Here is a 10315-nt window from a genome sequence, read left to right on the forward strand (position 1 = left end):
TCCCCCCCGCAGTCCGAAAACACACCTGTAGCTAAATTGGCTTCTGGGAAATGTGGCCCCAGGTGTGTGAGTCTGTGTGTTTGCTCCGAGATGTAAAAGCATCCCCTCCAGGGTATAGCCTGCCTGGAGCCTGTTACTTGCTGGAACAGACTTTGTCTTGGCCAGGATCACCTAGTTTTCATCCTAGTATGAATGTTTATGTCTTTTGTGTGGTGTCTTGTCTAGTTTTCGTCTTGGCCAGGATCAGCCAGTTTTCATTCTAATATGGAAGGTGCTGTCAGACACTTGATATATTTTTGTATGCTGTACGTCTTCCTTGCAGAAAATCGCAAAGCCCTCAACAGTGTAAGCTTGCACAGAAAGACAACTGAAAAAACTAATTTCAGATACCATAGGGCTACAAATCCTTTTGAAGTTCTAACTCTCAATGTTCTACTGAAGTGACTTAAGGTGTATATATATACGTGTGTGTGACAATCTGATCTGGTATATACACGACAGTGTGAAATGAAGCTCTTGTAAGCCAGCAGGACCTTCAGTGTGCCACTTGAGGAACAAAGTGGCACTGAACAACATATTCTGAAAATGGACGAGAAACCACAGCACTTACATGAAAGTGCACTTTTAGAAAGAGAAGACAGGCTTCAGTGTTCCTGTCTACGTTGATGTGTGCCCCTTACCTTATTTCCACTCTGGAATCTGTGAATCAAATGTATGTTTAGCTACTGGGAAATGGCCATGCATGCTTACAAGCTCAAGAGGAGATTGGGATCACTTCATAATATGGTTATAATTATAGCACTTAATGTTATCTATATATTATTCATAGATCATCAATAATTACCTATGAAACATTACTAAGGATATGTACAGTATTTATGTGTTACAACAACATGATATTAACGTGTGTGGATAGTGATTAAGGACAGCACATTGGCACAGTGGTACTGAAAGTATTGCTGCCTCATGGCACTGGGGCACTGGGTTCAATTCCAGACCTGCGATGCTATCTGTGTGGGGTTTTGTATGATCTCCCCATGTTCACATTCGTTTCCTCCAAAAGTCCAAAGACATACTGGGTTATGGTATAATTTTTAAGAAACTGTTCAGCAGCACCCTGAATTTTGAAAAATAGTGTTCCCATTTTGAGGCTTTGTCTCAGAAAAATATATGGAGAAAGCACTAGATTTCCCCAAAGCTCTGAATGGAAATGAAACAAGATGACTGTTAACAAAACCAATGAAATACTATAAAAATACTATAAAATACAATGTTACCAACCATCCTTTATCTGCAAGTATAATTATAATGATTTAATGTTTGAATAATTATTTAATGTTTATTAATGTAATGATTAATGCATTCATTCATGTATCTTTTATTGTATGTTAAGATAATTGTAATTCCTCACTGTGTCAGCTACATTAGTTTATGACTGAAAATATACCAGTACATTTGGCTTATCTGTGCTTCTACAAGACTCTGACTACCAGAGTCATAAGTTCCAGGTCTGCAATATGTAATATATAAGTGACTGTTTTCTGTGATGTGACCTCAATCCAGTTCTTTTCACAGGTTGAAAGGTCATCTGATACATCAGCTTTTCCACAGTGCAAACAGTGAAAGTGTGTGAGAGCCCATGATCCTTTGCAACATGCATAAAGTAAATATTGTTGTCAGACTGTGTCAGTCTTTTACTGCAGTTCTGCCATCGACTGTCTTCATGGCCTGGCCCAAATCTTCAACATAGCCATGTCTCTGAATGTGTTGGGGGAAATCCAAACTCTACCATTCCCCAAGGTGCCATTTCAATAGGGTCAACTTAGAGATTACTCGCTTATTGTATCTGGAATCCCTACTACAACTCCACAGATTACTTAACTGTCATTGACTACAATAGCAAAAGCAAAAAAAAAAATGCAAATTCCCTTCTATGTTACTTCTTCATAGAGGCCCTATGATATTCATAAGTTCTCTCAGAAAACATTCAAGAAACATTTATGAATTGAATGTTACCAAAAGAGTATTTCATTGGCACGTTACTGTAACCTTTAAAAACGTGAAGAATTAAACTGGGCATAGTAAATTAAATGGGCATAATAATGCTGCTTAAAAACAAAGCATATCTTTGCCTTTGTTATGATTACAAATTTATAGGAGAACAAATTTCAAATCTTTTTAAGATCTTCGTGAGAAACTTAAAACAAAAAAAACAATTGCTGATGAATTCTTCACCACTGTACTATTTTCCCTCAGAGTCTATGTCTCTCCTGCACATTGACCCGGTACAATTAACTGACATAAAGATTTGGCCCATGAACCTTCAGCACAGAAGTGGCTCATTAATTAGTTACCCATGGGAACCCTGCCATTGATTTTCTGTCAGCAAGAAACCACAACACACTGTGCTGTTTGTTTTCGAGCCGAAGGCCAGGAAACAATTAATAACTGTGAGAAAACATTTAGGCAATATATGTGATGAAGAAAAGCTCTTTTTAAAAAAGCAAAAGCAAACTATCACTCAACGGATTGAAGGCCTAAGACTGTGAGAAAGTCCAGTTTACAATGGAAACAAGCTGATAATGTGCAACACTTTTGTGTCTTCTGTTCAAAGTGATAAGTCCAGGTAAAAAGCTCCCTTTGACCTCAATAGCAATCCCAAGAAGAATTAATTTACCTGGCACTATACCCTCCGAGAAGCAATGAGCGCTTGTTATTTTGAGTCCCGGAGGATTTATTTTGGTGTTCTGTGCGCGACGTATAATCCCTTGTGAGAAGCAAACATGGGAGAGATTCTAGCTAATGATCCTGCAGCTTGGAGTCAATAACGATGACTTCCAACATGAAAGCTACATGCTTTCAGCTATAATCATAAACACGGTTTCCACTGGTAAAAGAAAAGGCGTGCACAAAAAAACTTAACAGCTCTCAGCCACCAGAGGCAAGCAAATGCAACAAACAGCCACACGCATTCTAACTGAAAGAGAGAAAAAGTCCAAGTACAGTGGTACCTACTGATGTCTGACCTGTGTCAAACACAGGGATAACAGACAGTCACACATGGCACAGAACAAGGGCCACCGCATAGGAGAACATAAAGACATGGTCAGCAGCTCTGAATACATAATGACTGTATTTGCAGAGTCAATATACCCAGAATTCTCAAGTGGCATATCTTTCTCATTGTCTCTGCAGACTGTGATCACTGTTCAAGAATATAGCATCAGAACTATGGCAGGCATTGTAATTACTGCAGTACATACTGGATATACTTCCAAAATTGTACAACTGAGAGGAGGCCATTTGGCCCATGTGCATTTGGGTGTCAGTAGTTTAGTGATCCAAGGATCTCATCCAGCTGTTCTGGAATACTACCAGTGAATCTGCTTCAATGACATGGCTAAGTAGTTTGTTGCTGACCCCCACAACTCTTTGTGTAAAGAGTGTTTCAGCCTTAAACCCATAGTCTCCTCCAATCAAGAGTAAAGAGAATCAGTTTCAACACATTCAGAATTTGTCTGTGTACAGTAGTTAAACCTACTCAAACGTGAAGGTGAAGAAAGAAGTTGTAATAATACTGAATATGAAATTAAATATCACGTTATTTACACATTTTTGCTTTCAGTTGCATACTATATAGTGATGTTGAATATTAATTCATTTTGAATAATCTATCATTTACAATTGGCAGCGATAGAGGGAAGTGAGTTAGTTGTTTAAACACTAAGTCACTTCCTCAGTTAAGGAATGACTGGACTCAGATGATGAGGTGATTTAACCTACTGAATGTCAAGCCTGGAGAATACAGAGAAAGAAACATACAGAAAGAAAGCAGTACGCTCCACTTATCAAGTGAACAAAGACTTTGTGCCACCAGTACGGGAGAGGCTCAAGTAAGCCAGCACACTGTCACTCACTCTGTGGGTTGTTCGTAACCAGCAATTTCAGACCTGGAGAGATGTCAAATCCAAAAACAGCACGTCAATGACGGGCCATGAACTACGAGGTCACAAATCGTGACATCTCACCAAGCCTGACACATTATCATGCTCCATTTTGTAATGATTTTCCTAATTCCGGTACCACTGCATCAGGGGGTTCAACTGATAGAAGTCCGATTGACAGCCAGCTTGTAGGCTACTTAAGCACTTAGGGTACGTGCTCACCAATGCTCATCATCACAACGGAATGAAGCAGTGAGAACAACACTTCAAGTGGACAAACCGATCCTGATGGGCATTACAGACCAATCCATAGGAAGGTCCAAGCCTGATGGTCAGGGCACAAGTGTCTAATCACTACAGAGCTCCACTTGTAGTAATTGTTGGTGGCCTGATTGCATGATACTCCACTGATCAATTCCTGGAATCACACTTGTGTCCCTTGCTGTGGACTCATCTCAATGGGACCTCATTCTTGCTAAATAATGTTATCAGTGCGAGAAACTCAAAGCTCTGATAATGTGAGAGCTACAGTATACTGTGGATGTCCTATTTGAACTCTTATGGGATGAGCTAGGATGACAGTTGACATCCCAGGCTCAGAAACCAGTGTACAGGCACACATTTGACCTGGCTCTGTAAGAGCAATGGGGCAGGATCCCACAAGACAGCACCTGTTATCATGTCCAAAGCATGTTAAAGTAAGTTGTCACAGGTGTACAACAAGTATGGCTCCCAGTTGAGGCCACACACACAACTAGCCTTTAACTTTCACAGCAGACCTCCTGTTGATTAACCCAAATATTAATCAGCACACTCAATTCCTGACGTCATGTCTGTTCATTACAATGCCAGCGTACAGTACCTGCTGCAAATGTGACTGACACTTTTTTCATGATAGCTTTGTGAATTTGCTGCAGCTATAAATCATGAGTTACTTTTGATATTCAGTATAAATTACATATAACCCTGAAATTCATCCCTGTTTTTTGTTTTTAGCAAGGCTCTGATTGTTATCGATATAATGGACAAAGCAGCATGGACATGCAGCAAATCTGTGTTTTTGAAATGACAACATTTAATTTCAAAGTAAGCTCTGACAAACCCCAGGGCTTAGAAAACGGCCTCAGAAATTCAGCATGAAAAAGACGGGAGCCCTTGCTATTGTAAAAACCTCCTAGCCAACGTTCCCTCTAACGTTTTAATGGCCTGTGTGTGCAAAAAATTCAAGTTGTGCAACTTTTTTCCCCAGTGACAAAAACTTGTGCACACTAAATTGAGTGCATGTAAAATTGTAAACCTGAAATTATTTTTTGTTAAAAGTCATTCTCATAGAAGCACAGAGATCCCAAAGACCGGGTCAGCGACTCAACGAGCCCAGTCATAGAGACTGAGTGTCGAGCGAGCATGAGCAGTGAGGTACGAGACTACGAGAGCATATTGATTATCGAGTAGCAATAATAATGCACACAGCCAAGTTGGGCCTCTCGCAGCCAGTCTCATGTGGTCAATTTAGCAAATTTTCAATTGACAACCATTTGTTTTATTATTATCAGATTTTTTTAAGTTAATTTTTTGTGTGCAGTTCAATTTCCTATGTGTGCTGATTTCGTAACCTGTGTGCGCGCCCACACACACAGCTTAGAGGGAACATTGCTCCTAGCCCTTCCACTCATGGGCTGAATAAAGCTCTGTCATCTCCCATCTCTTTCCTTCTCCAACACTGTTTTAAGGGAAGCTCAGTAGACTCACATCACTCACACACAAATCACATTTCAGAAAGGTTCATCACTTCCACACCAACATTGTCATTAGTTGACTCTCATTCTTAGAGCTTTAATTTGATGTACACTTAAACTTTAATTAAAAAATAAAATGTAAATATATCTATTTCGTTTGCATTGCATCCTCATTGAAACTGTAGGACAATATGTAATTCTGCACACAGTATATGAAAAAGGAACCAGCTTTGTTCTTTTACTTTTTATAATATGCACTTTATAAACTCCCTAATGCATGGAGATTTGTGTGTAAGAATGAATTGAAATAACTGTGATTGGCTTTAATAAGGGGACAGATCCCTTTTGCCTTTGAAGAGAGAGAGGAAACTGCAGCAAATTTAAGATGGGGACTCAAATTCTTGTGCTATTGACCCATGGAAGTGCATATTGAAGTACAGTATTGAGGTTCAAGCGCTTTTCTCTTTTAAATGAGAATTATCGTCATGTTGCATGTCTGCTGATCTTTTCAAACAGGCCACAGACTGATGTAGGTTTAAATCCAAGAGTTCTCTGCTGCTATTGAATGATAATGTGTATGTGATCTGAATGAATTCATTATTCTACATCTTTACAAAATCAGAAGCCATTCTGTAGCTGGTTAAAAGATGCAAAATACCTATTTGAAAGGTAATAATATTCTATAATTATAATGATAGAATTTCAGTTAAATATCGCTGCGTCAGTAGATTAGGGATTTAAGATACAGATCTCTGATATAAATCCAATTAAACATACAATTTTTTACTAATTTACTAAAACTTGACTAATGTTAGTGGTTTAATTATATGTACCTCTTATTTTACATTGTCCCTACAAATCACCTATTAAGATACCAAATGGTTTGGGAACAGTTTTGTTCACCAGCATTCCAAGATTCAGAACATTTACTGATGGAAAAAAGAAACGCAACACCTCCTCCTCCACTCTCTGGCCCTCCCGTCTGCGTGGAACAGGCTGCAGAGTGACTCATCTGTAAAGAGGACCTGATGCCACCGCGGACCAGTCCATCGCAGCCTCTGTCTGGCCCAAGCCAGGTAGTTGTGACGTCTAGGAGGTGCGAGTGTAATGATACTTTGAGTTTCCACCCTTGCCAATCCTGCCCTGCCAGTTCGTCCCTCAATGTCTGGGCGCGAACCCGGGTCTCCGGCGTCACGCAACAGGGAACTTGCCGGGTGAGCTAAAGGAGACCTCCCCCAGCCCGGCCGGCTGAGATCCCTGTTATACGCAGGGGTGTATTCGTTACATGGGAAGAGGGCCTCTGACAGGTCGCCTTGCTCTAAGGCCAGCAGCATGGAGCCTCACTGTCCTGTCACCGATGCGGGCATTGTGTGACAGCAGTACGGGTGGCAGATCTGAAACGCTCTCTCAGATGGACCAGTCTGATGTGTCGGTCCTGCTCTGGTGTGGTCACTCGAGGGCGACTGGATCTTGGATGGTCATCTGTCCTGCCGGTCTGCTGAAACCTTCTCTGCAGTTGGGACATAGTGGAGCGGCTTACTCCATAATGTCTGGCAACTCTGGCACATGACATGCCTGCCAGCAGCATGCCAGTGGCCCTCTCCCTTGCTTCTGGTGACATTCGAGGCATTATGGAATGCACAGAAAACTGACTAAGTGTGGCCTTTTTCGTGCAGTGACCTAAGCTTTGAATTAAGGCCTTTTTAAAGGTGACCTGATCAGGCATTGTTCCACCTGGACCTCGTTGGGTAAAAGCACCTAACGAGCTTTGTCGGTCAGGGGCATCTCGGGTATCGCCATTCAAAAATTTTATTACGAGTAAAACCTGTTTATGCACACAGAATGTACGAGTTGTGTGCTACCTAGCTAGATTGTGTCACATGACCCTAGGCAAGAGAGTCGGCAGTCTGTAAGCAGCCTACCAGTTGACCACGGCTTCGGTGTTGCATGTTTTTATGAGTGGTCATTTTGAGAGTGTTCTGTTACACGATCGCAATGGAGAGGTTTTAAATATGAGTAAAAAACGTGGAGGACACGGAGCCTAGTTCTAAAGAGAAACGGACATGCAAATACAGAAAGTATGACGGTGGTTTCTTGAATTTCGGTTTCAAGTGCACAATTGTGGACACTGAAGAATGTCCTCAGTGTGTTGTCTGCCTTAAAGTGTTGGCTGCTGCGAGCATGCTCCCCAATAAATTGAAATGTCATTTGGAAACTGTTCACAGTAGTTTGATAAGTAAGCCTTATTTTTTGCGTAAGTTTAAAGAATGAACAGGAAGATGCTTTTTCTAACCAAACTACAGTCCGCAGTTCTTTTTTCATCAAGGAGCGTACCAAGTAGCACAATGCAAAAAACCTCATACTGTTGGAGTACCAAGGAATAAGCAACAGAGCTCTGTGAATTTTCCTGTGCAATTTCCTGCCTTTGTGAAACTGGGTTTTCAGCACTTGTGGTGATCAAATCCAAGTTCAGACCAAGAGTCGGTGTTGAGATGGAGATGCACATTGCCATTTAAAAAATACTACCCAGTATTTTTGGTGAATTATGTTAACATAATTTATTAAACAAGCCCACCTACCCATTAGGAGGCACAAACAAAAAGACATTGTATTTCTCCCCCCCTTTTTAAAAATCATTGATGTTAGATTTTTACATTTTTATTTAGTCATTTTATTTGCATTTTACAAGGATGCTGACCAATTCTTTAATCTTTTCAAATTTTTCTTGCACATTCAAATAATTTCAATTTCAACAATTCTTATTTTTTTATATATTTAAAATAGTTTTTTGTCTCAGGTTATCATTAACCTGAGAACCTAAGGGAACGTTTCCGCAGGTCTTTCCTCCCGGCGGCTGTCAGGGTGTATAACGCTGCCCTAGGCTCGGACTGTTAGCCCTTCATTTGCTCCTCTATGGACAGCATGTTTACTCCATTGTACTTTTTGGACAATCAGTCTGTATAAACCTATGCACATTTTGCACATATTTTATTGTTTTTACAGCGACTATGATCAGCACATTTTGGACACACCTATGTATTTATTTATTTTTATTAATTTTGTTTGTCTTTTGTTTTATAACTATTCTGATGTCTGTTTTGCTTGTCTTGGGCTGGACTGCTGTAACACATCAATTTCCCTACGGGATTAAAAAAGTATTATCTATCTATCTAACCTGAAGTGGAGCGCTACACAGTTTCAAAATTTTATGTGGCCCTTGGTACAAAAAAAGTTTGCCCACCCATGCTCTAGTCCCCTACACATGTGATGCAGCCTTCCTCCTCAAACATGGGATTTACAGGTGTCCATCACGACGACACCTGGTGGCCTTAGTATTGAGGAAAAATGAGTTCCACATTAACCGAATTAAGACGTATAATTCCTAAATACGAGAAAATAGGCAATTCAAAAAAGCCGTTTAAAGAAACACACCGAATCGTTCTGTATTTGAGATTTGCACAAAGTACTCCGTGAAACTAACAATCCAAGGTGCTATTGTAACCAGTTTATGTTTAACAATAAATTTAACAATATTTTTGTTTGTTAAATATGTGGAGGAAGCCCTACAGAGAACACACAGACGACACCTGGTGGTATCCTACAACAAAATAAGGTTTTACTTCAATCTTTTTTTCTGTACAGTTGTGAAAAACATTTAGATTTTTTTATCCGACATATACTGTACGTAATGCTTTCTGGAGAGAGAAAAAAAAACTTGTGATCGATACATTTGTGTTTAATTAAAATACCTATTTAGAAAGTTATAAAAATATATGCACTTACCATTTTTCATAAATTAAATGCGTTTCGTTTTTTCTCTTAGTTGTAGCCAAGTGCAGATTCCAGATCAAAGGTCAAGTTTCATGTTTTCCAAACACACAAGGAGGTAGGACAAACGGTGAGTGGCGTTTCTAAACGAGGCTCTTTCTGTTGTTAATAAAAATTTGGGCGTCTGAAAGCCAAGTGCTGTTTTAAGCCACATTTATTACTATAGGGAAAGGAGGACCCTTTTTATTTTAACAGCTTTATTCTAAACTGACTCGAAAAGTTGACAGCTGTTTTGAAATCATATTTATGATACGACATGCATCGCTTTCAGTTAATCATACACACATAGATGTACAAGCACATTCCCGTCAGCAAGGCATAATGTCAATATCAAATGCATATGCTTATTTGCTTTGATTAGCAATTAAGAAAAGTGTGGTAGCGACTCTTCTGAGGTGCCCTTGGGGGTAATAACAACAACTATCGGTTATTTCAAAATATCTGGGTTAATCATTTACTAGCCTGAGAAACAAACACTTTTGTGTGTTTGTAGATCTATACATTTGTGTTTTATCTCCAAAACCTCGATAAATTAGTGTTCATTCTCGGATAGGTCACATGTATCACATGAAAGTGAATATCATTCCAACAAGTATATTCCCCAACACAGTGGTCATATTTCACTCGTTCGTAAAAGTGTCTCAAATTAACACTTTAAAAACATATCCAAAGACATTTAGTCTTTCCCTCTTATCTGTGTATGTGACGTGTTCTTACCGTTTCATCTTCTTTTCGTATTTTTTTATCTTTGTGAGACTGAATTCTTACACCAGAACGACAATAATACATTCGTCTTCAAGCGTCTTT

General features: G+C 39.6%; 1 protein-coding gene across 1 annotated transcript in view; it reads right to left on the bottom strand.

Annotated features, from left to right (window-relative positions):
• Positions 1-9560, bottom strand: part of LOC148840110 (uncharacterized) — a 44760-nt gene extending 35200 nt beyond the window's left edge. The window contains exon 1 of the mRNA XM_088909269.1: positions 9464-9560. Within this exon, the coding sequence (XP_088765395.1) occupies positions 9464-9466 (3 nt within the window). The 5' untranslated portion in view covers positions 9467-9560. The remainder of the gene's footprint in view (positions 1-9463) is intronic.
• Between the last annotated feature and the right edge of the window lie 755 nt (positions 9561-10315).

Source organism: Atractosteus spatula, chromosome 2 (genome assembly GCF_055471065.1).
Source record: "Atractosteus spatula isolate fAtrSpa1 chromosome 2, fAtrSpa1.hap1, whole genome shotgun sequence".
Taxonomy (NCBI): Eukaryota; Metazoa; Chordata; class Actinopteri; order Semionotiformes; family Lepisosteidae; genus Atractosteus; species Atractosteus spatula.